Genomic DNA, 26,615 nt, shown 5'->3' with positions numbered 1-26,615 from the left:
GTTGGGGGATGTTGGAGAGGTCAGGGGACGATGGGGACATGGGAAGGGATGGGGGATTTTGTAGGGGACGGGGTGTTGGAGGGGTCGGGGAATATCAGATGATTTGGGGGATGTTGGAGGGGTTGGGAGAGGTTGGGGACGTGCTAAGGGATGGGGGATTTTGGAAGGGTCAGGGGTATTAGAGGGGTCGGGGGCATCGGATGGGTTGGGGGACATTGGGGAGATGAAAAGGGATGGGGGATGTTGGAGCGGTCGGGGGATGATGGGGATATGGGAAGTGATGGGGGATTTTGGAGGGGTTGGGGGCATTGGATGGGTTGGGGGACGTCGGAGGGGTCGGGGGACGATGGGGACGTGGGAAGTGATGGGGGATTTTGGAGGGGTCAGCGGGAATCAGATGGGTTGGGGGACGTCGGAGGGGTCGGGGGACGATGGGGACATGGGAAGGGATGGGGGATTTTGGCACGGAGCGCCACGTGTGTGTGTGCAAAGCACAAGTGTCACGGGCGTGCACCGGGACGGCACACCCACGGGATGCCCTCAGCACGAGCAGGGAGCGTGCGAGGCGCGTGGGTGTGCGCTTCACGAGGCCACGAGCCGGCTGGGTGGGCACGAGGGGGTGCGAGCAGCGAGCGTGCACCACGAGCGTGCAAAGACGAAGCGCACAACAAGAGCACACAAGCAAGGGGCACGAAACAGAGGTGTGCAAGGAAGGAGCGTGCACCAAGAGTGTGCAAGGAAGAAGCGCACAACAAGAGCGCACGAGCAAGGGGCACAAAGCAGAGGTGTGCAAGGAAGGAGCGTGCAACAAGCGTGCGCAAGGGAGAAATGCACAAGAGCGCACGAGCAAGGGGCACGAAACAGAGGTGTGCAAGGAAGGAGCGTGCAACAAGCACGTGTGCAAGCAGGGAGTGTGCACCAAGGGCAGGGAGCAACGAGAGCATGCGATGAAGGCGTGCACAACGAGGGCACGTGAGCAAGGAGCGTGCCACGAGCAGGTGCACCACGGAGCGTGCGCCACGGAGCGTGCGCCACGCGCGCCGCCGGCTCACCTTGGAGGGGTCGGGGGGCAGCACGGCCTCCACGGTGAAGGGGCTGCCGGGGACGGGGTGTCCGTCGTAGGTGACGTCCACCTTGTAGGGTCCCTCCTCGGGGGGCACGTACTGCACGCGGTGGGGGCCGCCGGCCGCCCCCGGCTCCACCTTGCAGGGCAGGGGGCGGCGCGAGGGCGAGGAGATGCGCACGTCCAGCCGGCCCTGCCCGCCCGCGCCCTGCGTCTCCACCGCGAACGCCTGCTCCTGCCCCACGGCCACCTCTGTGGGGAGGGGGGAAAGGGGTCAAAGGGGGGGTAAAGGGGTCAAAGAGGGGGTAAAGGGGTCAAGGGAAGGGGAGTCCCCAAGGTTCCGGACCTGCCCGGGGCGCCCCATAGCTGTAAGGGGTCGCCGAGGATGTCCTGGTGCGCCCACCCCATGGGGTGCCCCAATGGTAAAGGGGTCCCGCATCCTACCCCATGGGGCACCCCATAATCACAGGGGGTCCCATGTCCTAGCAGGGTGCACTCACCCCACAGGGCACCCCATAACCACAGGGGTCCCCAACCCCGAGGTGCACCCACCCTATGGGGTGTCCCATAACTAAGGGGGTCCCATGCCCTGCTGCACCCACCCCAAGGGTACCCTTTAACCAAGGGGGTCCCACGTCCTAGCAGGGTGCACCCACCCTATGGGGTATCCCAAAACCAAGGGGATCCTACACTTTTCTGGGGCACGCCCACCCCACGGGGCACCCCATAACCACAGGGGTCCCCAACCCCGAGGTGCACCCACCCTAGGGGGTGCCCCATAACCAAGGGGATCCTACACTTTGCCAGGGCGCACCCACCCCATGGGGCACCCCATAACCAAGGGGGTCCCGTGCCCTGGTGCACCCACCCCATAACCAAGGGGGTCCCACACCCTCCCCACGACGCCCCCTGTGCCTGTTGGCCCCACATACACCACCCGGGTGCCCCCACCCCATGACACCCACTCGCCCCGTGGTGCCCCCCGCCCCATAGAACCCCCCCCAACCCCACGGTGCCCCCCACCCCACAGCGCCGCCCCCACTCACTGGTGCTGAGCCCCTGCACCTTGACCTTGCTGAGCTGCAGGGCCGGCGCCACGTTGACGCTGAAGGGGCTTTTGGGGACGGGGTCCCCCCCGTAGGTCACCACCACGGTCATGTTACCCTGTGGGATGGGGCACCTTAGGGTGCTGCTGGGGGCCGGGGGAGGGTCCCGACGCCCACCCCGGGGTGCCCAGGGGCTGCTAGGGAAAGGGCACCCAGCATTTTGGGGGGCTCCTATGGGTGGGAGCCTGCGGGGACCCCATGGGTGCCCCATTTGTGGGGGTGCCCGGGGGACTGGGGGGTTCCTGGGGGGGTGAGGGGTGAGGGGGGGTCCCTGTGGGGTGGCTGGGGGTGGGGCTCAGCTGCCCAGAGAGGGGTCTATGGGGTGTCCATGGGATGGGGTGCTCGTAGGGATTGGGTACCCATAGGGGTGCCAGTGGTGGGGCGCCCATGGGGACTGGGTGCCCATGGGAGGGGGGACAGGGGGGTGCTCATAGGGGTGGGGGGGCATAGGGGGTACCCACAGGGATGGGGGGCTCATGGGGGAACCCATAGGGATGGGGGGAGACATTGGGGTACCCACAGGGATGGCGAGGCCATGGGGGTACCCATAGGGATCGGGGGAGCTATTGGGGTACCCACAGGGGTGGGGGGTTCATGGGGGTACCCATAGGGATTGGGGGCTCATGGGGGTACCCATAGGGATCGGGGGGAGCCATTGGGGTACCCAGAGCGATTGGGAGACCATGGGGGTACCCATAGGGATCGGGGGACCATGGGGGTACCCATAAAGGCGGGGTGCCCATGGGGGTGTCCATATGGGATGAGCATGGAGATGCCCAGTGCCACAACGGGTGGCTCTATGGGATGGCCCCCATGGGGTGGCCACTATGGGGTGACCTCCATGGGGTGGCCACTATGGGGTGGCCACTATGGGGTGGCCACTATGGGGTGACCTCCATGGGGTGGCCACTATGGGATGGCCCCCATGGGGTGGCCACTATGGGGTGACCTCCACGGGGTGGCCACTATGGGGTGGCCCCCATGGGATGACCACTATGGGGTGACCTCCACGGGGTGGCCCCTATAGGGTGGCCCCCCACGGGTGCCCCACCTGCTGCAGGGCCGTGTACTTGACGGTGTAGGAGTAGTCGTGGTTGTCGATGACCTCGAAGTCGCGCACAGCCGGGCCCTTCCCCGGCCCCGCAAACTGCACGTCCAGCTTGGCCTTGCCCGCGCCCTTGGTGTGCACCGTGAAGTGTGTCGGCTTGCCCACCTCCACGCCTGCGTGTGGCACCCACAGCACCGTCAGCCCCACGGCTCCCCATCCCCCGGAGACCCCCAAACCCAGCCCCCAGCCCCCGTCCCCGTCCCTGTCCCCTCACCCGTGCGGCTGAGGCCGGGTCCCTCCGCCTTGACCTTGCTGCTGTCGTGGCACGGGTCCACCTTGATGCGGAACGGGCTGCTGGGGATCTCCTGCGGGGACGGGATCGGGTCAGGGACACGGCCAGGGACAGGGGACACGGCCAGGGACAGGGTGGCACCGCCACGGATAAGGGACGCGGCCACAGGGTCACGGCAAGGACAGGGGACGTGGCTCGGGGACACGGGCAGGATAAAGGACGCCGCCAGGGGACACTGCCAGGGACAGGGGACGCAGCTGAGCGAAAGGGGACACTGCCAGGAGGGGCTGCCAGGGGACAGGCAGCAAGGCTGGGGACACGGCCAGGGGACAGGGGACACGGCCAGGGGACAGGGGACACGGCCAAGGGACGTGGGTGGGTGCCAGGAGTGACACTGCCAGGGGACGAGTGGTACCACCGGGGATGAGTGGCACTGCTGGGGACAAATGGCACTATGGGGGTGGCACCACTGGGCAAAAGTGGCACCACTGGGGACAAGTGGCACCAATAGGCACAAGTGGCACCACTGGGGAGAAGTAGCACCACCATGGCACGAGTGGCACTGCTGGGGACAAGTGGCACCATGGGAGTGGCACCACTGGGCAAAAGTGGCACCACTGGGGACAAGTGGCACTGCTGGGCACAAGTGGCACCAGTGGGGACAAGTGGCACCAGTGGGGATGAGTGGCACCAGTGGGGAGGAGTGGCACCACAACGGCACAAGTGGCACCACTGGGGACAAGTGGCACTGGTAGGGGACAAGTGGTACCACTAGGCACAAGTGGCACCACTGGGCAAAAGTGGCATCACTGGGGACAAGTGGCACTGGAAGGGGACGAGTGGCACTGCTGGGCACAAGTGGCACCAATGGGCATAAGTGGCACCACGGTGGCACAGGTGGCACTGGTAGGGGACGAGTGGCACCACTGGGGACAAGTGGCACCACTGGGGACAAGTGGCATCATGGGGGTGGCACTGGGCAAAAGTGGCACCAATGGGCACAAGTGGCACTGGTAGGGGACAAGTGGCACCACTGAGGCGAGGGGCACCATGGGGGTGGCACCACCATGACACAAGTGGCACCACTGGGGACAAGTGGCACTGGTAGGGGACGAGTGGCACCAATGGGCACAAATGGCACCACCATGGCACAAATGGCACCACTGGGGACAAATGGCACTGGTAGGGGACGAGTGGCACCACTGGGCACAAGTGGCACCACTGGGGACAAGTGGCACCGGTAGGGGACAAGTGGCATCACGGGGGTGTCACCACCACGGCACCAGTGGCACCTTTGGGGACGAGCGGCACCACCGTGCCACGAGCATCCCCGTGGGGGTGACACCACCGTGCCACGAGCGTCCCCATGGAGGTGACACCACGGTGGCCTGAGCGTGCCGGCGGCGCACCTGGTTGGCGAAGAGCACCATGATGGTGTAGAGCCCGGCGCCGGGCGGCGTGTACTTGACGGTGAAGGTGTCGTTGTCGTTCTTGATGATGTCGAAATCGATGTCGGCCTCCAGCGGCCCCACCACGCCCGGCGCGCACTTGATGCCGATGCTCACGTCCCCTGGAGGTGGAGGGGGGACACACGGGGAGACGTCAGCACCCCCAAAGCCGTGACGAGGACACCGAGGGGACACGGGGACATTGGGGTGGGCGCCCACCTTGCCCGGCCTCGCTGCAGTCCACGGTGAAGTAGGTGGGCTCGCCCGCCTTCAGCCCCGTCTTCTCCACGCCCGGGCCGTGCACCCGCACGCGTCCCGGGTGGCTGCCCTCGCCCACGTTCACCTGTGGGGTGTCCCCGTCAGTGGGGTGCCGTGGGGCACCACGAGGCGTGGACCCCTCCCCAGGGTGCACCCCCTCCGTGCGCCATGCGCCCCATATCCGTGCCCGGCACCCCGTAACCCCATAACCAAAGCAGCGCCTCGCCTTGCTCCTGGCACCCCACGCACCCCATATAAATACCCACAAAGCCCTGGCACCCTGATGCTTGCGGCTGCCACCCCATATCCCCCCACACACACCCCATAACCAAACCAGCCCCTTCTTCTTGCTCCTGGCACCCCACACCCCATTGCACCCCACACACCCCATAGCTGCACCGGGCACCCCATGCACCCCATATCCATTCCAGCACCTTCTCCTCACTCCTAGCACCCCACATCCCATTGCACCCCATACCCCAATGCACCCCATAACCCCTTCACCCCATGCCCATTCCAGCACCTTCTCCTCGCTCCTGGCACCCCAAAACCCCAAAGCACCCCACACACCCCACATCCATGCCCAGCACCTTCCACTTGCTCCTTGCGCCCCACACTCCTCCAGACCCCACACACCCCATAGCTGCGCTTGGCACCCCATGCACCCCATATCCACTCCAACCCCTTCTCCTTGCTCCTGGCACCCCAAAACCCCCCCACACCCCATTGCACCCCATACCCCACGCACCCCACACCCACACCAGCCCCTTCCCCTCGCTCCTGGCACCCAACACCCCAACGCACCCCACGCACCCCACACCCTCACCATCCCTCCCCCTCGCTCCTGGCACCCCAACACCCCCCCATTACCCCTCCCACCCCCTTCCCCTCGCCCCCCCCGGACCCCCCGGACCCCCCCAGACCCCCACTCACCCGGAAGGGGCTGCGGGGCACGTTGACACCCCCCCAGGTGACAATGATGGTGTGCTTGATGGCCCGGGTGGGCACGTAGGCGCACTGGTAGGTGCCATCCCCATTATCCTTCACCTTGATGTCGATGGGGCACCCCTCGGCGTCCTGAGGTGGTGGGGGGGGGTTAACAGAGGTGAGGGACCCCTGGCGTAACCCTGAGACCCCCGGGACCCCCCCCAGGGCCCCACTTTTGGGGACCCACCTGTGCGTAAAGCCGCAGGTCCCCGCGGCCGGCGCCGCGCGCGTCGATGGTGAACTCGGCCGGGCGCTGCACGATCACCCCCGAGGGCTCCAGCCCCGGCCCCCACGCCTTCACCTGGGGGGGGGGGACACAAAGGGATACGGCTCAGGGGGGGGGTCTGGGGGAGGCCCCCAAATTGGGGAGGTGTCGGGGTGGTCATAGGAAGGAGATGGGGGGCGCTGGGGGAGGCGGTGAGGGGCACCCGGGGGTGCTGGGGGTGACCGGGGTGGGGTGGGGGGGAAAGGAGGGGGATGTGGGGGGGTTGGGGGGGGATGTGGGGTGAGCTGGGGGGTGGGGGGGACATGGGGTGAGAAGGGGGGTCATGGGGGGACGTGGGGGGGACACAGAGCAATGGGGGGGCACGGGGGGACATGGGGAGAAGGAGGGGGACACAGGGCAATGGGGGGGGCACAGGGGGACATGGGGGGACACAGGGCACTGGGGGGGGCACAGGGGGACATGGGGGGGAAGGAGGGGGACACAGGGCAATGGGGGGGGCACGGGTGACAAGTGGTCAGAAGGGGACACGGGGGGGACATGGGGGGACACGGGGGGACACAGGGGGACAGGAGGGGACATGGGGGGGCGCAAAAAGGGATGGAATTGGGGGGGGGGTACACAGAGAAAACACGGGGTGGGGGACACATGAAGACCCGGGGATGGCACGGGGGTGACGGGAGAGGACACGGAGGGGACACGGGGTGGACACAAGGTGGGGGGGACACGGTGGGGGTGGGGGGGGGCACCTTTTCGGGGAAGCAGTCGGGGGGCGCGGGCAGGATGCGCACGATGAAGGGGCTGTCGCGGATGTCCTCGTCGTCGCACACCACGTGCACAGCGTACTCGCCCGGCTCCGTGGGCCAGTAGCGCACGTCGCAGGAGCCGTCCCCGCGGTCGTCGCACTCGATTTTGGCCTGGGAGGGGCCCTCGATGGAGAAACCTGGCCGGGGAGGGGACACGGGGGACACAGGGGACACGGGGAGGGGTGGTGGGGACGGGTGGGGGGGACACGGGTAAGGTTTTGGTCTCCAAGTGGTGTCCTCGGCACGGTGGCACCAAACCGTGGGCACGTCCTCGGTGCCTGTCACCATGGTGCGGTGCCAACCCCCCCCCGTGTCCCCAGCACGGTGACCAGGATGTCCTCGGGGTGGTGGCACCCAGCACGGCTCCGTGTCCCCACCGTGGTGCCACCCACTCTATCCCAAATGTCCCCACCATGGTGCCACCAAACCTGTCCCCGTGTCCCCACCACGGTGCCACTAAACCTGTCCCCGTGTTCCCACCATGGTGCCACCAGTTATACCCATGTCCCCACCAAGGTGCCACCCCATCCTGTCCCCATGTCCCCACCACAGTGCCACCAAACCCATGCCCACATCCCCACCACGGTGCCACCAAACCTGTCCCCATGTCCCCACCACGGTGCCACCAAACCCATGCCCACATCCCCACCACGGTGCCACCCACCCTATCCCAAATGTCCCCACCATGGCGCCACCAAACCCATGCCCATGTCCCCACCATGGTGCCACCCATCCTGTCCCCATGTCCCCACCACGCCGCCACCAAACCCAAACCCACATCCCCACCACGGTGCCACACCACCTTGTCCCCATACCTCACCATGGTGCCACCCAATGTCCCCACCATGGTGCCACCAAACCTGTCCCCAGGTCCCCACCACGGTGCCACCAAACCCAAACCCACGTCCCCACCATGGTGCCACCCCATCCTGTCCCCATGTCCCCACCGTGGTACCACCAAACCCAAACCCACATCCCCACCGTGGTGCCACCCATCCTGTCCCTGCGTCCCCACCACGGTGCCACCCAATGCCCCCACCACGCTGCCACCCACCCCACCCCCACGCCCCCACCCCGGCGACCTCCCCCACCCCATGCCCACCCCCCCCAGCCCCCTCCCCACTCACCCAACGTCCCCACTTCGGTGCCGATGGCCTCCACCACGAAGTCTGCCGACCTCCCCACCACGCCGGTCTCCAGCCCCGGCCCCCAGGCGCGCACCTTCTGCGAGCCGGCCTCGGGGGACACCTGCACCTCGAAGGGGCTGCGGGGAGGGGGCCGGATAAGGGTGGGGGGACACCCCCACGACCCCCTCCCCCCTCCTCGTGTGCCTCCCACCCCCCAAAAAAAAAACGACCCCGCTCACCTGCGGGGGATGGCGCAGCCCCCCCAGGTGATGGCCACCAGGTGGGTGCCGGGTTGCACCGGGCGGTACTCGCAGGCGAAGACCCCGTCCCCCACGTCCCGCACCGACACCGGCAGCTCCGCGCCGTCTGGGGGGGGGTGCACACAATGGGGGGGGTCACCTCGGGGTGCCCCCCCCCCCGCCTAAAAGGGGAGACGACCCCCCCCACGCACGCACCCAACCGTGCGCCCCTCCCCACCGTGCGCCCATGGAGAGCCCTTGGGTACCCCGACTGTGCGCCCCCCCACCCCAATCCGTGACCCCCCCCCTCAATTCGCACCCCCCAGAACACCCCCCCACTATGGATTTCCCCCTCCCCGACCCCCCCCACAATCGATCTACGCCCCCCCCATGGGCACCCCCAGGGTACCCCCAGAGCACCTCCAGGGCACCCCCAGAGCACCCCGTGGGCACCCCCAGCCGTGCGCCCCCCCCCCCCCCAAAAAAAGGCACCCCCAGAACACCCCCAATATCGATCCCTCCCCCCCAAGACCCCCAGGGCACCCCCAAAAGATCCCCCCCACCCTCATGGGCACCCCCAGGGTACCCCCACAACACCTCCAGGACACCCCCAGCCATGCGCCCACCCCCCCCAAGGGTCCCCCTCCGCGACCCCCCCCCAGGACCCGCGGCTGCAGCTCCCAGCAGGGGGCAGCAGCGGCACGCGCACGGTGCTGGGCACGCCCCCCCCTTGCACACCCCCCTTGCACACCCCTTGCACACCCACCCCCAGCTCAGCGCACCCCCTATTGCGCCCCCCCGCACCCCCGCGCGCACCCCACACCCCCCTTGCACACTCGCACGCCCCCAGCTCGCCTCTTGCACGCCCACCCTCCCCTTGCACGCCCACCCCTCCCCTTGCACACCCCCAAACCCCCCTTGCACACCCCCAAACCCCCCTTGCACACCCCCTCAGCCCACCCCCTGTGCGCACCCACACGCCCCCTGCGCACCCCCAGCTCAACGCACACCCCCGTGCACACCCCAAGCTCAACACGCGCCCCTTGCACACCCACACCCCCCCCTTGCACACCCACACACACCCCCCCCTTGCACACTCACCAGGCCCCTTGACCAGCACCCGCAGCTCCCCGGTGCCGGCGCCCTTGGTGAAGACCCTGAAGGCGGCCGCCTCCTGCACCCGCACCCCCTTGGGCTGCAGCCCCCGGCCCGAGGCACGGCACGCAGCAGGGCTGCAGGCTGGGGGGGGGGGGGGACACGCTCAGCACCCCCACATGGCACCCAGCACCGTGGGGGGGGCAATGGGGGTGTAACGGGGTTGTAACGGGGGTGTAAGGGGGACCTGGGGGCAACGGGGTGCCTTGGGGATAGCCTGGGGGCAGGGGGTGCCGTGGGGGTGCCAGGGGGATTGGGGGGGCACATGGGGACAGCAGGGATATTGGGGGGGCATGGGGATGACTTTGGGGACAGGGGGGTGCTATGGGGGCAGTAGGGGGCCATGGGGACACATTGGGGACACGGGGGGTTCTATAGGGACACCAGGGGCATTGGGGGGCCATGGGGACACCTTGGGGACACGGGGTGCCTTGGGGACACCAGGGGCACTGGGGGGGGCATGGGGACACCTTTGGGGACAGGGGGGTGCTGTAGGGACACCAGGGACATTGGGGAGCCATGGGGACACCTTTGGGACAGGGGGCTGCTATGGGGGTGCCATGGACATCAAGGGGGCATGGGGACACCCTGGGGACAGTGGGGTGCTATGGGGACACCAGGGGCACTGGGGGGGCCATGGGGACACCTTTGGGGACAGGGGGTGCCTTGGGGACACCAGGGGGCCATAGGGACACCCTGGGGACAGTGGGGTGCTATGGGGACACCAGGGACATCGGAGGGGGTCCATGGGGACACCCTGGGGACAGGACGGTGCCACGGGGTCCCTATGGCCATAAGGGGGCTGTGGGGACACCCTGGGGACAGGGAGGTGCCACGGGGGCACAGGGGACATTCGGAGGGCTGTGTGGGGACACCGGGGGACAAGACAATCCCAGAAGGTCCCCAAAGACATAGGGGGAGGCGTGGTGACACTGGGGGGCTGTGGGGCCACCGGGAGGCTGTGGAGGGCCACGGGGGGGGAACCGGTGGAGGTGGCGGGGACACCTTGGGGACACGTTGGTGGCCCGCTCTCACCTTCGGCCACGTTGACGGTGAAGGGGCTCCGGGGGATCTGCGCCCCCGCGTAGGTGACGTGCACGAGGTGGGGGCCCTGCTGCACGGGCCGGTAGGTGCAGCGGAAGGTGCTGTCCCCTTTGTCCTCCAGCATCACCTCCACCGTGTCACGCCGGCCCTGGGGGTCCACGATCACCACGCCCACGTCGCCCGCGCCGGCCCCTGCCACCGCCACCACACGGCCTCAGCACCCACGGCACGCGGCACGGCCACGCACGCGCCGGGAGGTGGGCGCTGGTGGCACCGCGGCCTGGGGTGGCCGTGGCACCGGGATGGGGACCCAGTGGCACCAAGTCGTGATGGGTGGATGTGGCATCAGGAGGACATGGTCCTGGTGCCACCACATCATGATATGTGGCCGTGCCACGAGGAGAACGTGGTCCTGGTGGCACCATGTCATGACGCATGGCTGTGCCACCAAGGAGGATGTGGCCCCAGTGCCAGTGCCACCAAATCATGATATGTGGCCATGACACCTGGAGAACGTGGTCCTGGTGGCACCATGTCATGACGAATGGCTGTGCCACCAAGGAGAATGTGGCCAAGGTGTCACCAAGTCATGATGTGGCTGTGCCACCAGGAGGAAATGGCCCAAATGCCACCAAATCATGATACGTGGCTGTGCCATCAGGAGAACGTGGTCCTGGTGCCACTGTGTCATGACATGTGGCTGTGCCACCAAGGAGGACGTGGACCCAGTGCCAGTGCCACCACATCATGGTGTGTGGCTGTGCCACCAGGAGGACATGGTCCTGGTGCCACCACATTATGCCACATGGCTGTGCCACCAAGAAGGATGTGGCCCCAGTGCCACCACATCATGGTGTGGCTGTGCCACCAGGGAGGATGTGGCCCCAGTGGCACCAAATCATGATATGTGGCCGTGCCACGAGGAGAACGTGGTCCTGGTGGCACCATGTCATGACGAATGGCTGTGCCACCAAGGAGGATGTGGCCAAGGTGTCACCATGTCATGATGTGGCTGTGCCACCAGGAGGAAATGGCCCAAATGCCACCGAATCATGATATGTGGCCGTGCCATCAGGAGAACGTGGTCCTGATGCCACCATGTCATGGTGTGGCCATGACACCAGGAGGACGTGGTCCTGGTGCCACCGTGTCATGACGCATGGCTGTGCCACCAAGGAGGATATGACCCCAGTGCCACCACATCGTGGCACGGCCGTGCCATCAGGACATGACCCTGGTGCCACCAAATCATGACATGTGGTCGTGACACCAGGAGGCAATGTCCCCAGTGCCACCACATCACGACGTGGCACCAGGAGGAGATGGCCACGAGCCCACCCAGCGCCACCACAGCCACACCACCACGAGGACACGGCCCCGGTGCCACCCAGCGCCACGGGGGCCCTGCCGCAGCGGGGTGCCACCAGCACGCCCCCACCCGTGTCCCCCCCCTGCCCACCTGCGGTGTAGATGTCGAAGTAGGTGGCCTTGTTGGCCACGTTGCCCACGGGCTCCAGGCCGGGGCCGCGCGCCGTCACCTTGCTGGCGTCACCCAGCGCCATGCCCACGTTGACGCCGAAGGGGCTCTTGTCGATGTTCTGCCCCGCAAACAGCACTGTCACCTGCGGGACACCACGGGGACACCGGGGTCACACCATGGGGACACCACGAGGACCCCAATTCCACGCCTTGGGGATCCCCATGGGACACCCCCAAGTGTCACACCTTGGGGGACCTCCATGGAACACCCCAAGGGCCTCAATGCTGCGCCCTGGGGACCTCTGTGGGACACCCTGGGGACCCGGTGTGACAACCTGGGGACACCCCAAGGACCCAGTTCACATCTTAGGGACACTCAGGGGACCCGGGGCCACACGTTGGGTACCTCCATGGGACACCCCAAGGACCCAGTGCTACACCTTGGGGACCAACATAGGACACCCCAGGGACTCAGTGCCACACCTTGGGGACACCCCGAGGACCCCAATGTCACACCTTGGGGACCTCCATGGGATACCCTGGGGACCCAGTGCCATGCGATAGGGACACCCCAAGGACCCAGTGCTGCACCTTGGGGACCTCCATGGGACACCCCAAGGATCCCAGTGTCAGATCTTGGGGACACCCCGAGGACCTCCACGGGACACCCCAAAGACCCCAATTCCACACCTTGGGGACCTCCATGGGACACAACAAGGACCCCAAAGTCACACCTTGGGGACCCGCATGGAATACCCCAAGGACCTCAATGCTGCGCCTTGGGGACCTCCATGGGACACCCTGGGGACCCCAGTGCCACATCTTGGGGACACCCCAAGGACCCAGCGCCAAAACGTGGGAACACCCCCAGGACCCAGTGCCACACCATGGGGACACCCCGAGGACCCGCTGCCACCCCCTGGTGCCCCCCCAATTTTCTTCTCACCTTGTGCAGCCCCGCCACCTTGGGGACGTAGGTGACCGAGTACGTCCTCTTCTTGTCGTTGTTGGGGACCACCTTGGCCTGCGGGGACAGCCCCGAGGTTTGGGGGGGCACGGCGTCACCAACCCCGCGGAGCCCCAGCCCTCGTCCCCAGCGTCCCCGGGGGTCCCCTCGCACCTCCTCGGTGTGGCCCTCGGGGTCCTCGATGTAGACGAGCACCTCGCCCACGCCGGCGTCCAGCGTCTCCACCGTGAACTGCGCCGGCTTCAGCACCGTGTTCCCCTGGGGCTCGATGCCTGCGGGAGGGGGTCAGCATGCGCCACCCCCCCCCCCTGGACCCCCGAGACCCCCCCCTGGACCCCCGGAGCCCCGAGACCCCCCCCCGTGCCCCACCACCACCACCGTGGGATGTGGCCCCCGGCACCACCGCGGCTGTGGCACCGCCAGGACACGGCCCCAACGGCACCCGGTGCCACCACGGCCAGCTCGCCGTGAGGATGTGTCCCCGGTGTCCCCACGGGGGTGCCACTATGAGGACATGTTCCCAGTGTCACCAGTGCCACCATGGCCACGTCACCGTGAGGACATGTCCCCAGTGTCCCCGTGGCCATGGCACCATGAGGACAAGTTCCCAGTGTCACCAGTGCCACCACGGCCACCCCACCATGAGGACATGTCCCCGGTGTCCCTGTGGCCATGGCACCGTTAGGACGTGTCCCCAGTGTCCCCATGGGGGTGCCACCATGAGGACACGTCCCCACTGCCACCCAGTGTCCCCACGGCCACCTCACCATGAGAACATGTCCCCAGTGTCCCCACGGGGGTGCCACCATGAGGACACGTTCCCAGTGTCACCATGGCCATGGCACCATAAGGACGTGTCCGCAGTGTCCCAATGGGGATGCCACCATGAGGACACATTCCCAGTGTCACCACGGCCATGCCACCACGAGGACACATCCCCAACATCACCATGGCCATGGTACGGCCGTGCCACCACAAGGACAATGTCCCAAATGTCACCATGGCCACGCCACCATAAAACTTGTCCCCAGTGCCACCACAGCCATGCCACCACGGGGCCACGTCCCCAGTGCCTTGCGCACAGAGGGGACCCCAAGCTTGGAGGGGACCCTCGCACCCAATAACCCCACCATACCTGGTGACAGCATCCCCCCCGTGTCCCCCCGTGTCCCCCCATGACCCCGTGACCTCCCCGTGACCCCGTGACCCCCCCGTACCGGGCCCGTAGGCGCGGGCGCGCGCGGGTTGGAGCTGCCGGGAGCGCAGGGGGGCGCCGGGTTTGAGCTTGGCCTTGGGGAACTGGGACAGGTAGGTCATCACCGAGTGCTCGTCCACGTTGGGGTCCACGATCTCCTCGGGGGCGATCACCTGTGGGTGCCCCCCCCCCAAAGTTAGTGCTGTGACCCCCCCGCACCGCGGGACCCCCCCCCAGACCCGGGGACACCCCGCATCCGGGGACCCCCGTGCACCTTGGGGACGCCCATCCACAGGGGACCCCCCCATATTTGGAGTCTCCCCCTTACCCAAAGGACACCCCCATACCCAAATGACCCCCCCCACACCCAAAGGACCCCCCCAAGCCCAAAGGACCCCCCCATTCCCAAAAGCCCCCCCCCCCACATTCTCAGGGACCTCCCTGCACCCTGGGGACCCTCCACACCCAGCGCCCCCCCTACCCAAGGGGTCCCCTGCACCTTGGGGACCCCCCTACCCAAAGGACCCCCCCCCAACTTCTGGGGACCCCCATACCAGGGGTCCCCACTGCATCCTGGCCCCCCCTGCACCCAGGGGACCCCCACACACATCTGGGAACCCCCCCATACCCAAGAGACCCCCCCCATCCCCAGGGGTCCCCCCATCCCCAGGGGTCCCCCCCCATCCCCAAGGGACCCCCATCCCCAAGGGTCCCCCCATCCCCCCCATCACCCCAGGACTCCCAGTACTCCCCCCCCCCAATATCCAGGGACCCCTCCCCTTAGTCCCAAGGGGACCCCATGCCCAGCCCCCCCCGTGCCCCCCCCGTGCCCCCCCCAATCCTTGCCTGGGGCACTCCGAGCCAGTCGTCCGCCTGCTGCATGGCCTCGCGCGCGTTCTGCACGGGCTGGTTGGGGTCCCAGCTCTCCCAGTCGGGGCACAGCCCTGGGGGGGTGGGGGGGGGGGCAGGGGTCAGCACCCCAATGCACACCCCCCCCCCTCCCAAAATTCCCCCCCACCGTGTCCCCCCCACGGCCATCCACAAGCACAACGCACCAAAGTGCCCCCCACAGCCCCCCAAGAGCCTCCAGTTCCCCCCCACACCCCGTAGCCCCCCCCAGCCCCCATACCCCAATAACCCCCCACATCCCCCCACCCCACACAGTCCCCCATAACCCTTCCATATCCCACCCCCATTCTCCCCATAGCCCCCCATACCCCCTATAACCCCCCATATCCCCCCATAACCCCCCAAAACCCCCCCATAACCCCCAATAACCCCCCCATATCCCCCCCATCTCCCCCCATAATCCCCCATAACCCCCCCCATAACCTCCCATATCCCCCCATAACCCCCCCATAACCCCCCAAATCCCCCCATAACCCCCCAAACCCCCCCATACCCCCCATAACCCCCCATAATCCCCCCATAACCCCCCCATCTCCCCCCATAACCCTCAATAACCCCCCCATATCCCCCCCATCTCCCCCCATAATCCCCCATAACCCCCCAATAACCTCCCATATCCCCCCATAACCCCCCATAACCCCCCCATATCCCCCCCATAACCCCCAATAACCCCCCAATAACCCCCCATAACCCCCCATATCTCCCCCATCTCCCCCCATATCCCCCCATAACCCCCCATAACCCCCCATCTCCCCCCATAACCCCCCCATATCCCCCCCATACCCCCCCATCTCCCCCCCATCTCCCCCCATAACCCCCAATAACCCCCCCATCTCCCCCCATACCCCCCCCATATCCCCCCATACCCCCCCATCTCCCCCCCATTTCCCCCCATAACCCCCCAAATCCCCCCATAACCCCCCATAACCCCCAAATCCCCCCATAACCCCCCCATCTCCCCCCATAACCCCCCCATAACCCCCTATAACCCCCCATCTCCCCCCATATCCCCCCCAAATCCCCCAATAACCCCCCCTAACCCCCCCAAACCCCCCTTCCCCGCCCCCTCACCGGGCGCGCAGTTGTCCACCAGTGCTCCCAGTGCCTTCCCGTCCTGCCAGTCGCGGCTGAAGTTGGTGATGGGCAGCTGGGGCACCTTGTTCTGGATCCAGCCCAGCAGCCGCTGCTTGGGGGTCTGGCGCCGCGCGTCCTCCTCGTCCTCGTCCTCCCACATGGGCATGGAGATGGAGTAGTGCAGGATCAGCGTCCACACCAGCCCCAGGATCAGCTTCAGGTTGCCGTCCACGATGGCCTTGCTGTCTGCAGGGGGCATATAGGGGGTCTATAGGGGATGTATAGGGGGTCTATAGGGGGTTTATGGGGGTTATCAGGGGGTATAGGGGTGCAGCAGTGCAGGATCAGCATCCGCACCAGCCCCAGGATCAGCTTCAGGTTGCCGTCCACGATGGCCTTGCTGTCTGCAGGGGACATATAGGGGGTCTATAGGGGATGTATAGGGGGTCTATAGGGGGTTTATGGGGGTTATAAGGGGTTATCAGGGGGTATAGGGGTGCAGTAGTGCAGGATCAGCATCCGCACCAGCCCCAGGATCAGCTTCAGGTTGCCGTCCACGATGGCCTTGCTGTCGGTAGGGGGTATAGGGGGTCTATAGGGGGTCTATAGGGGGTCTATAGGGGGTCTATATGGGGATATAAGGGGGTATAAGGGGGCAGTAGTGCAGGATCAGCACCCACACCAGCCCCAGGATCAGCTTCAGGTTGCCGTCCACGATGGCCTTGCTGTCTGTAGGGGGCATATAGGGGGTCTATAGGGGATGTATAGGGGATTTAAGGGGTCTGAAGGGGGGCTATAGGGGGTTTATGGGGGTATAAGTGGGTATAGGGGTGCAGTAGTGCAGGATCGGCATCCGCACCAGCCCCAGGATCAGCTTCAGGTTGCCGTCCACGATCGCCTTGCTGTCTATAGGGGGTATAGGGGACGTATAGGGGGTCTATATGGGGTCTATAGGGGGTCTATATGGGGATATAAGGGGGTATAAGGGGGCAGTAGTGCAGGATCAGCGTCCACACCAGCCCCAGAATCAGCTTCAGATTCGCATCCACAATCACCTTGCTGTCTACAGGGGGTATAGGGCACGTATAGGGGGTCTATATGGGGTCTATAGGGGGTCTAGGGGGTCTATATGGGGGTGTAAGGGGGTATAGGGGTGCAGTAGTGCAGGATCAGCGTCCACACCAGCCCCAGGATCAGCTTCAGGTTGCCATCCACGATGGCCTTGCTGTCTGCAGGGGACATATAGGGGGTCTATAGGGGATGTATATGGGGTCTATAGGGGGTTTATGGGGGTTATAAGGGGTTATCAGGGGGTATAGGGGTGCAGTAGTGCAGGATCAGCATCCGCACCAGCCCCAGGATCAGCTTCAGGTTCCCATCCACGATGGCCTTGCTGTCTATAGGGGGTATAGGGCACGGATAGGGGGTCTATATGGGATCTATATAGGGGTATAAGGGGTTATAGGGGTGCAGTAGTGCAGGATCAGCATCAACACCAGCCCCAGGATCAGCTTCAGGTTGCCGTCCACAATCGCCTTGCTGTCTATAGGGGATATAAGGGACATATATGGGATGTATGGGGGATATAGGGGATGTATAGGGGGGATATAGGGGGATTAGGGGGCATATAGGGGTGCAGTAGTGCAGGATCAGCGTCCACACCAGCCCCAGGATCAGCTTCAGGTTGCCGTCCACGATGGCCTTGCTGTCTATAGGGGACATATATGGGGTCTATAGGGGATGTATAGGGGATTTAAGGGGTCTATAGGGGGTTTTAGGGGTTATAGGGGTGCAGTAGTGCAGGATCAGTGCCCACACCAGCCCCAGGATCAGCTTCAGGTTCCCATCCACAATCGCCTTGCTGTCTATAGGGGGTAATGGGCACGTATATGGGATGTGTAGGGGATGTATAGGGGGTGTATAAGGGCGTATAAGGGGGTATAGGGGTGCAGCAGTGCAGGATTAGCACCCACACCAGCCCCAGGATCAGCTTCAGGCTGCCGTCCACAATTGCCTTGCTGTCTGTAGGGGATATAGGGGACATATAGGGGGTCTATAGGGGGGCTATATGGTGTCTATAGGTGGTCTATAGGGGGTTTAGGGGGGATATAAGGGGGTGTAAAGGGGGTATAGGGGTGCAGTAGTGCAGGATCAGCGCCCACACCAGCCCCAGGATCAGCTTCAGGTTCCCGTCCTTGCTGTTTGGGGGGGGGGCGTACAGACTCAGGTGCCAAGCGGGGACCCCCGGGACCCCTGGTGACACCACAACAATTTGGGGACCCCCCAGGACCCCCAGCGCCACCACACCAAGTTGGGGACCCCCCGAGACCCCCAGTGCCACTGCACCAAGTTGGGGACCCCCCGGGACCCCCAGCGCCATCGCACCAAGTTCGGGCCCCCCCCAGGACCCCCACTGCTGCCACCCCAAATTGGGGACCCCCCAGGACCACACCACGCTGGGGACCCCCCCCCCGGCACCCCAAGGTGCACACATGGGGGTGTCCCACCCACCCCAGCACCGCTCTGGGGACCCCCCCCCTCAGCTCACGGGTGGGGGTCGGGGCCCCCCCAAGACCCCAGTGCGCACGCACAGGGGACCCCCAGCACCGAGTTGGGGCCCCCCCCAGGACCCCCGGCTGGGGACCCCCCCCAGATACCCCAAATCGCATGGGGGACATCCCAGCCCCCCCAGCACCAATTGGGCCCCCCCCAGGACCCCAATTGCGCCCCCCCCATCCCCGGGGATCCCCAACACAACGCCGGGGGGGGGTGCCCGGGGGGGGGGCGGGGGGGAAACTGAGGCACGGAGCTGCCCGGGGGGGGGGGTCCCAGCCCCCCGCCCCTCCCCCCGTCCCCAGCACGAGCCCAGCGCCCCTCCCCCCTCTCCCCTCCCCCTCCCCACCCCCCCAGGCCCCACCGAGCGATCGCGTTTCGGGAGGAAATGGCCGCGGGGGGGGGGATGGGGGGGTGGAGGGGGGGGGGGCGGGGGGCGCGGCGCTGGTTGGGGGGGGGGGCGCGCGCCTGCGGGAGCGCGCGGGGGACCCCTGGGTGCGCGCAAGGGCGCGCGCAAGGGCGCGCAAGGGCGCGCCCCCCCCCCCACGTGTGCCCGGGGGGGGGGGGGCGCGCGCACGCGCAGGGCCGCGGGGTCACCCCGCAGCTGTCCGGGGGGGGGGGGCGGGGGCGCGCCCCGGGGGGGCCCCACGCGCGGGGGCGGCGGGCGGGGAGCGCGGGGCCCGGCCCCGTGCCAGCGCCGTGAGCTCAGCGCCGCGCCCACGCGGGGGGCGGCCCCGCGGCACCGCCCGGGGGGGTGGGGGGGGGGCCCTGACCCACGGAACGGCCTCTCCTCGCCCCCCCCCCCCCCCCCCACACCTCCTCCTCTTCCTCACCGGACCCACGGCACAAAGACCCCCCCCGGACCCCCGGAGACACCCGTGGGGCCAGACCCACAAAGCCCCCCCCCCGTGGCACCGGCCCCCAGCCCCACCTATAGGGCCAGACCCCCAAATCCACCGCCCAAAGCCCCCCAGCCCCACGGCACAGCCCCCCAGCCCCACACGAGGCAGAGATGTGGGGCCAGCCCCACGGCACGGTGCTCACATAGGGGGCAGAACCCCCCCAGCACACCACGGCGCGGCCCCACAAACGGGCTGAGCCCCACGGCACGGCCCCATAAACGAGGCCAGCCCCACGGCACGGCCCCCATGGGGCAACCACATGGCGAAACCCCATGGCACGGCCCCACACACACATGGACCTGGCCCCACGGCACAGCCCCATGGCAAAACCCCACGGCACGGCCCCACACATGTGGACCTGGCCCCATGGCACAGCCCCATACACGAGGCCAGCCCCACGGCACAACCCCATACATGAGGCCAGCCTCGTGGCACAGCCCCATGGCACAGCCCCACATGGAGACCTGGCCCCATGGCACAATCCCATGGCACAGCCCCATGGCACAACCCTATACATGAAGCCAGCCCCATGGCACAGCCCCACGGCACAATCCCATGGCACAGCCCCATACACGAGGCTAGCCCCACGGCACAGCCCCATACACGAGAGCAGCCTCATGGCACAGCCCCACGGCGCAGCCCCACATGGAGACCTGGCCCCATGGCACGACCCCATGGCACAATCCTATACACGAGGCCAGCCCCACGGCGCAGCCCCACATGGAGACCTAGCCCCATGGCACGACCCTACGGCACGGCCCCACGGCACAATCCCGTGGCACAACCCCATACACGAGAGCAGCCTCATGGCACAGCCCCACGGCACAACCCCATGCAAGGACATCACCCCAAACCAACCCCACCCCAACCAACCCCACACCCAACCCCACACACCCCCCAACCCCACCGCTCACCGATGGACACCAGCTTGATGTGCTCCCGCTCCAGGAACTCCAGGGCCACCGAGACGTTCTCCAGCTTCATCTGGCGGAAATTGGGGCGCGGGTGGTACTTGCGCCCCATCTTCTTCTGGCTCAGCACCTCCAGCAGGGCGATGAGGCGCAGCCCGTCGCTCAGGTCCCGCTGCAGGTCCCCGATGCGCTTGTGCACGCACTTGAGGTGCTCGTTGCACCAGCGGGTGAAGGTGTTCTGCTGGATTTTCTTCCAGGGCGCATCCTCCGCCAGGTCCTTTTCGGTGGCCGGCAGCTCCTCGGGGTCCTCGCCCGCCGGCGCCTCGTAGCCCGACGAGTTCATGGTGGGGACGGGGACGGGGGGCTCGGGGGGCTCAAGGGGTTTGGGGGACTCAGGGACGGTGGCCTCGGCGCGTGGGGACGGTGCCCGGTGTCCCCCCGGGGCGGGTGGCGCCGCTCGGGGTGCTGTAGGTTTTTTGGGGTGTCCCCCCCCTTGCTTGGGGGTGGTGGAGTTTTGGGGTCTCGCTGCTCAAGGTCTCGTAGTTTTGGGGTCCTGCCGCTCAAGGTCCCGCTGCTGGGGCTCCTGGGGTTTTAGGGTCCCACTTCTCAGGGTCCCGCTCCCCAAGGTCCCGAAGTTTTGGGGTCCTGGAGTTTTGGGGTCCTGGAGTTTCGGGGTCCCACCCCTCAAGATCCCGTAACTTTAGGGTCCCGTGGATTTGGGATCCTGCGGATTCAAGGTCCTGCTGCTCGCGGTCCCGGACTTTCGGGGTCCTGGCGTTTTGGGGTCCCGCTCCTCAGGGTCCCGTGGATTGGGGACCCCGCGGATTCGGGGTCCTGCTCCTCGAAATCCCGTGGATTCGGGGTCCGTGGGTTTAGGCTCCCGTGGATTCGGGCTCCTTCTCCTCACTTTTGGGGTGCTGCCTCTCGGTGTGGGGTGGTGGTGGTGGGGGGGGGGGTTCCCCAAAACCTCCCTGCCCGCGGTGTGCCGCCTCCCTCGGGGCGCGTGGGGCCGGGGTCCCGCGTGGGGTCCCCCGCGTGGGTTTTCCGCTGCCGGTGCCGGCGGCTGAGTGGCGGGGGGGGGGCGGCCGGGGCCGTTTTAAAGCGCTGGGGCCCGGCCCCGCGGACCCCGCCCGCGGCAGCAGCGATCGCGGCCGGGCCGCCCCGTGACAGCAGCCGCTATTTATAGCCTGGGGGGGGGGGGGGGGGCGGAATTTGGGGGGGGGGGGGGGACACGCACACATGGAGGGGGGACGTGGGGGACAAGGAGGGGTAGGGGGGGGTAGGGGGACGCGGCTCCCGCTGCGGGGGGGGAGCCCCCGAAACGCTGCGGGACCCCCGCACCCCGAAAGTGTGGGAGGTGAAACGCCGGGACCCCAAAACTGAGGGACCCCAAAAGCTGCGGGACCCCGAAAGTGTGGGAGGTGAAGCTTCGGGACCCCCCCGCTGGTGCCCCGAAACGCCGGGACCCCAAAGCTGCGGGACCCCAAAACAGCAGGACCCCAAAACTGAGGGACCCCAAAGTTACGGGACCCTGAAACTACAGGACCCCAAAATGCAGGGACCCCAAAACTGTGGGATCCCCGCACCCCGAAACTGCGGGAGATGAAACTCCGGGACCCCCCCTCTGGTGCCCCAAAACGCCAGGACCCAAAACGACAAGACCTGAAACTGTGGGACCCCAAAATGCAGGGACCCCAAAACAACGGGACCCCAAAACTGAGGGACCCCAAAGCTACGGGACCCCCGGACCCCGAAACTACAGGAGATTAAACTTAGGGACCCCCCCGCTGGTGTCCCAAAACGCCGGGACCCCAAAACAGCAGGACCCCAAAACTGAGGGACCCCAAAACAACGGGACCCCAAAACGACAAGACCCTGAAACTATGGGACCCCAAAACAAAGGGGCCCCAAAATGCAGGGACCCCAAAACTCTGGGACCCCAAAGCTTTGGGACCCCCGCACCCCGAAACTGTGGGAGACGAAACTTCGGGACCCCCCCGCTGGTGCCCCGAAACGCCGGGACCCCGAAATGCCGGGACCCCAAAACAACGGGACCCCAAAATGCAGGGACCCCAAAATGCAGGGACCCCAAAGCTACGGGACCCCCGGACCCCAAAACTGCGGGAGCCGAAATGCTGGGCCCCCCCCGCTGGTGCCCCGAAATGCTGGGACCCCAAAGCAACGGGACCCCAAAACGATGGGACCCCAAAGCTATGGGACCCCAAAAAGCCGGCATCAAAAACTTCGGGACCCCCAGACCCCAAAACGGCAGGACCCCAAAGCTATGGGACCCCGAAACACCAGGACCCGAAACTTTGGGACCCCCAGACCCCGAAACTATGGGACCCAAAACTATGAGACCCCAAAACTACAGGTCCCCAAAACGCTGGGACCCCAAATCTACACGACCCGAAACCACAGGACCCCAAATCTGCGGGACCCCAAATCTGCAGGACCCTGAAATGCAGGGACCCGAAACACTGGGACCCCAAAATGCCGGGACCCCCCCGTGTCAGTGCCCCAAAACTCCAGGACCCCAAAACCACGGGACCCCAGCACCCCAAAACTCTGGTACCTGGGGTCTCAGGCTCCAGGACCCCAAAACTACCAGCCCCCCCAATCCTGGTACCCCAAAATGTTGGGGGCTGGCACCCTGAAACACCGGGACCCCAAAATGCTGGGACCCCAAAACGCTGGGACCTCGAGACCCTCGTACCCCAAAACATCATCACCTCCCACCCCAAAATCTGACATCCTGCACCCAAAAGCTCCAGTGCCCCAAAATTTGGTGTCCCTGTGCCCCCCCCCCCCCCAGAGGCACCCAGCACCCCAAAGCCCGTCCCCCCGTGACCCCATATCCCCAGCACCCCAAACCCAACCCCACCCCCAAACCTCCACACCCAAACACCCCCTCCCGGGCCCCCCAACACCCCCCCAGCCCCCCATAACCACCAAATCCCCTCATGACCCCCCCAATCCCCCAAATCCCCCCCCATGACCCCCCAGCCCCCCCATAACCCCCAAGCCCCCCCATGACCCCCCCAATGCCCCCCAACCCCCCCACGACCCCCCATGACCCCTCCAATCCCCCAAATCCCCCCCACGACCCCCCATGCCCCCCCCAACCCCCCAAATCCCCCCCATGACCCCCCAGCGCCCCCATAACCCCCAAACCCCCCCATGACCCCCCCAATTCCCTAAATCCCCCCATGACCCCCCCAATGCCCCCCAACCCCCCCACGACCACCTATGACCCCCCCAATCCCCCAAATCCCCCCCACGACCCCCCATGACCCCCCCATGACCCCCCCAATGCCCCAAATCCCCCCAATGCCCCCCCAGTGCCCCCCAACCCCCCCATGACCCCCCCAACCCCCCAAATCCCCCCCATGCCCCCCCCCAGCCCCCCATAACCCCACTAAGGGGGCCCCATTCCCGTGCCCCCCCCTTGACCCCGGTGACGCCGCGCGGTGACGTGGCCCCGGGGGGGGGTCTGGGGTGCCCCCCCCCCCCCCCAGTGTCACCGCGTCACCGCCTGGCCACCGGCCCTGGAAGCTTCCAGCGGGTGGGGGGGGGGGAGGGGGGGGAGCGGGGGGGCACCCCGGGGTGGGGGGGGGCTGCTAAAAATACCCCCAGAGTCAGCGCCACGCAAACGGCCCAAAATACCCCGGAGCGCAGCGGGGACGGGGACAGCGGTGGCACCCACGGGGACAGGGACACTGGTGGCACCCATGGGGACATGGGTGGCACCCATGGGGACATCGGTGGGACCCATGGGGACACTGGTGGGACCCATAGGGACACTGGTGGGACCCACTGGGACAAGGAGACCGGTGGCACCCATGGGGACACTGGTGGCACCTGTGGGGATGGGGATGGGGACACCAGTGGCACCCATGGGGACATCGGTGGGACCCATGGGGACACTGGTGAGACCCACAGGGACATGGGTGGCACCTATAGGGATGCTGGTGGCATCCATAGGGCACTGGTGGCACCCATGGGGACAAGGACACTGGTGACACCCATGGGGACATGGGTGGCACCCATAGGGACACTGGTGGGACCCATAGGGATGGGGACACTGGTGGCACCCATGGGGACATCAGTGGGACCCATAGGGACACCGGTGGCACCCACTGGGACAAGGAGACCAGTGGCACCCATGGGGACAGGGACACTGGTGGCACCCATGGGGAACTGGTGGCACCCATGGGGACACTGGTGGGACCCACAGGGACACTGGTGGGACCCTTGGGGATGGGGACACCGGTGGCACCCATGGGGACAGGGGCTGGAGTGGCACCCATGGGGGTGGGGACACTGGTGGCACCCATGGGGACGGGGACACTGGTGGCATCTGTGGGGGTGGGGACACTGGTGGGACCCATAGGGACTCTGGTGGCACCTATAGGGACACTGGTGGCACCCACAGGGACCTGGTGACACCCATGGGGACACTGGTGGCACCCACAGGGACATGGGTGGCACCTATAGGGACACTGGTGGCACCCTTGGGGACAGGGAAGGGGACACCAGTGGCACCCATAGGGACCTGGTGGCACCCATAGGGACACTGGTGGCACCCTTGGGAACATCAGTGGGACCCATAGGGACACTGGTGGGACCCAGAGGGATATGGGTGATACCCATGGGGACACTGGTGGCACCTTTGGGGACAGGGAAGGGGACACCAGTGGCACCCATAGGGACCTGGTGGCACCCATGGGGACACGGGTGGCACCCATAGGGACAGGGACACTGGTGGGACCCACAGGGACACTGGTGGCACCCTTGGGGATGGGCATGGGGACACTCAGTGGCACCCCCAGGGACACGGGTGACACCCACGGGGACACGGTGACACCCATGGGGACAGGGACACCGGTGCCCCCCCCCAGGGACCTGGTGTCCCCCCGGGGTGCCCGCGGCGCGTCCCCAAAATCCGTGACACCGACACCCATAACGCAGAGCAGAGCTGTATTGCGAGACGGGGGGGGGGGTGGTGACACCGGGGGGGTGACACCGGGGGGGTGGTGACAAAGGGGGTGACACGGGGGGGGGGACAAGGGGCTCAGCGTGGCCTCAGGCGCGGGTACAGGAGCAGGGTGGCAGCGGCCACCACGAAGAGCAGGAGGGGGCCGAGCCCCCCGAGGGGTCCCTGGGGGGGGGGGCGGTGTCACCAGGGGGGTGGCACCCCCCCGGTGTCACCACCCCCCCCCTAATGTCCCCCTCCTGTACCTGGGTGTCCTCCTGCGGGCTGTGGGGTCGGGACCCCCCCCCGGGCTCCGTGGGGTGGGGGCGCAGCGGGGGGGGCGGCTCCGTGCTGGGGGGGGACCTGTGGGGGGGGGACATGGGGACATGGGGACATGGGGAGGGGGACAGGGGGACAGAGAGGGGACACGGGGTTATGGGGTCATGGGGACATGGGGTCATGGGGTCATGGGATCAAGGGACATGGCTGGGGGTCAGGGGGACAAGGGGACATGGGTTCATGGGGACATGGGGTCAGGGGGTCAAGGGGTCAGGGGGACATGGGGACATGGGGACATTGGGATATGGGGTCAGGGGGTCATGGGGACATGGCTGGGGGTCAGGGGGACGTGGGGACATGGGGTCAGGGGGACATGGGGTCAGGGGGTCAAGGGGTCATGGGGTCAGGGGGACAAGGGGACAAGGGGACAAGGGGACATGGCTGGGGGTCAGGGGGACATGGGCAGGGGGCGCAGGGGACACAGGGGACACGGACACGGGGGGGTAAGGACAGGGACATGGGGACAGGGACACGGGGACAGGGACATGGGGACAGGGTTGGGGACACGGGGATGG

At 66.8% G+C, this 26,615-nt stretch overlaps 2 protein-coding genes across 3 annotated transcripts in view; one reads left to right on the top strand and one right to left on the bottom strand.

The window, feature by feature from the left end:
- FLNC (filamin C) overlaps positions 1-21,843 on the bottom strand; it is a 50,407-nt gene extending 28,564 nt beyond the window's left edge. For both annotated transcript variants that reach the window (XM_084507258.1, XM_084507259.1), the window contains exons 1-20: positions 20,790-21,843; positions 16,418-16,666; positions 15,284-15,381; positions 14,460-14,610; positions 13,396-13,514; positions 13,222-13,299; positions 12,256-12,418; positions 10,788-10,988; positions 9,699-9,836; positions 8,598-8,724; positions 8,359-8,495; positions 7,175-7,368; positions 6,390-6,503; positions 6,149-6,292; positions 5,177-5,300; positions 4,919-5,079; positions 3,492-3,582; positions 3,221-3,390; positions 2,110-2,227; positions 1,053-1,315 (exon numbers count right to left, since the gene is read on the bottom strand). In XM_084507258.1, coding sequence (XP_084363384.1) covers positions 1,053-1,315; positions 2,110-2,227; positions 3,221-3,390; positions 3,492-3,582; positions 4,919-5,079; positions 5,177-5,300; positions 6,149-6,292; positions 6,390-6,503; positions 7,175-7,368; positions 8,359-8,495; positions 8,598-8,724; positions 9,699-9,836; positions 10,788-10,988; positions 12,256-12,418; positions 13,222-13,299; positions 13,396-13,514; positions 14,460-14,610; positions 15,284-15,381; positions 16,418-16,666; positions 20,790-21,129 — 3,180 coding nt within the window. In that variant the 5' untranslated portion in view covers positions 21,130-21,843. The remainder of the gene's footprint in view (positions 1-1,052; positions 1,316-2,109; positions 2,228-3,220; positions 3,391-3,491; positions 3,583-4,918; positions 5,080-5,176; positions 5,301-6,148; positions 6,293-6,389; positions 6,504-7,174; positions 7,369-8,358; positions 8,496-8,597; positions 8,725-9,698; positions 9,837-10,787; positions 10,989-12,255; positions 12,419-13,221; positions 13,300-13,395; positions 13,515-14,459; positions 14,611-15,283; positions 15,382-16,417; positions 16,667-20,789) is intronic.
- Positions 1-26,615, top strand: part of SND1 (staphylococcal nuclease and tudor domain containing 1) — a 280,994-nt gene that overhangs the window by 174,871 nt on the left and 79,508 nt on the right. The window lies entirely within an intron of this gene.

The sequence above is a fragment of the Aythya ferina genome, assembly GCF_964211825.1.
Source record: "Aythya ferina genome assembly, chromosome: 1".
Classification (NCBI taxonomy): Eukaryota; Metazoa; Chordata; class Aves; order Anseriformes; family Anatidae; genus Aythya; species Aythya ferina.
This window is presented reverse-complemented; position numbering and strand designations above follow the sequence as displayed.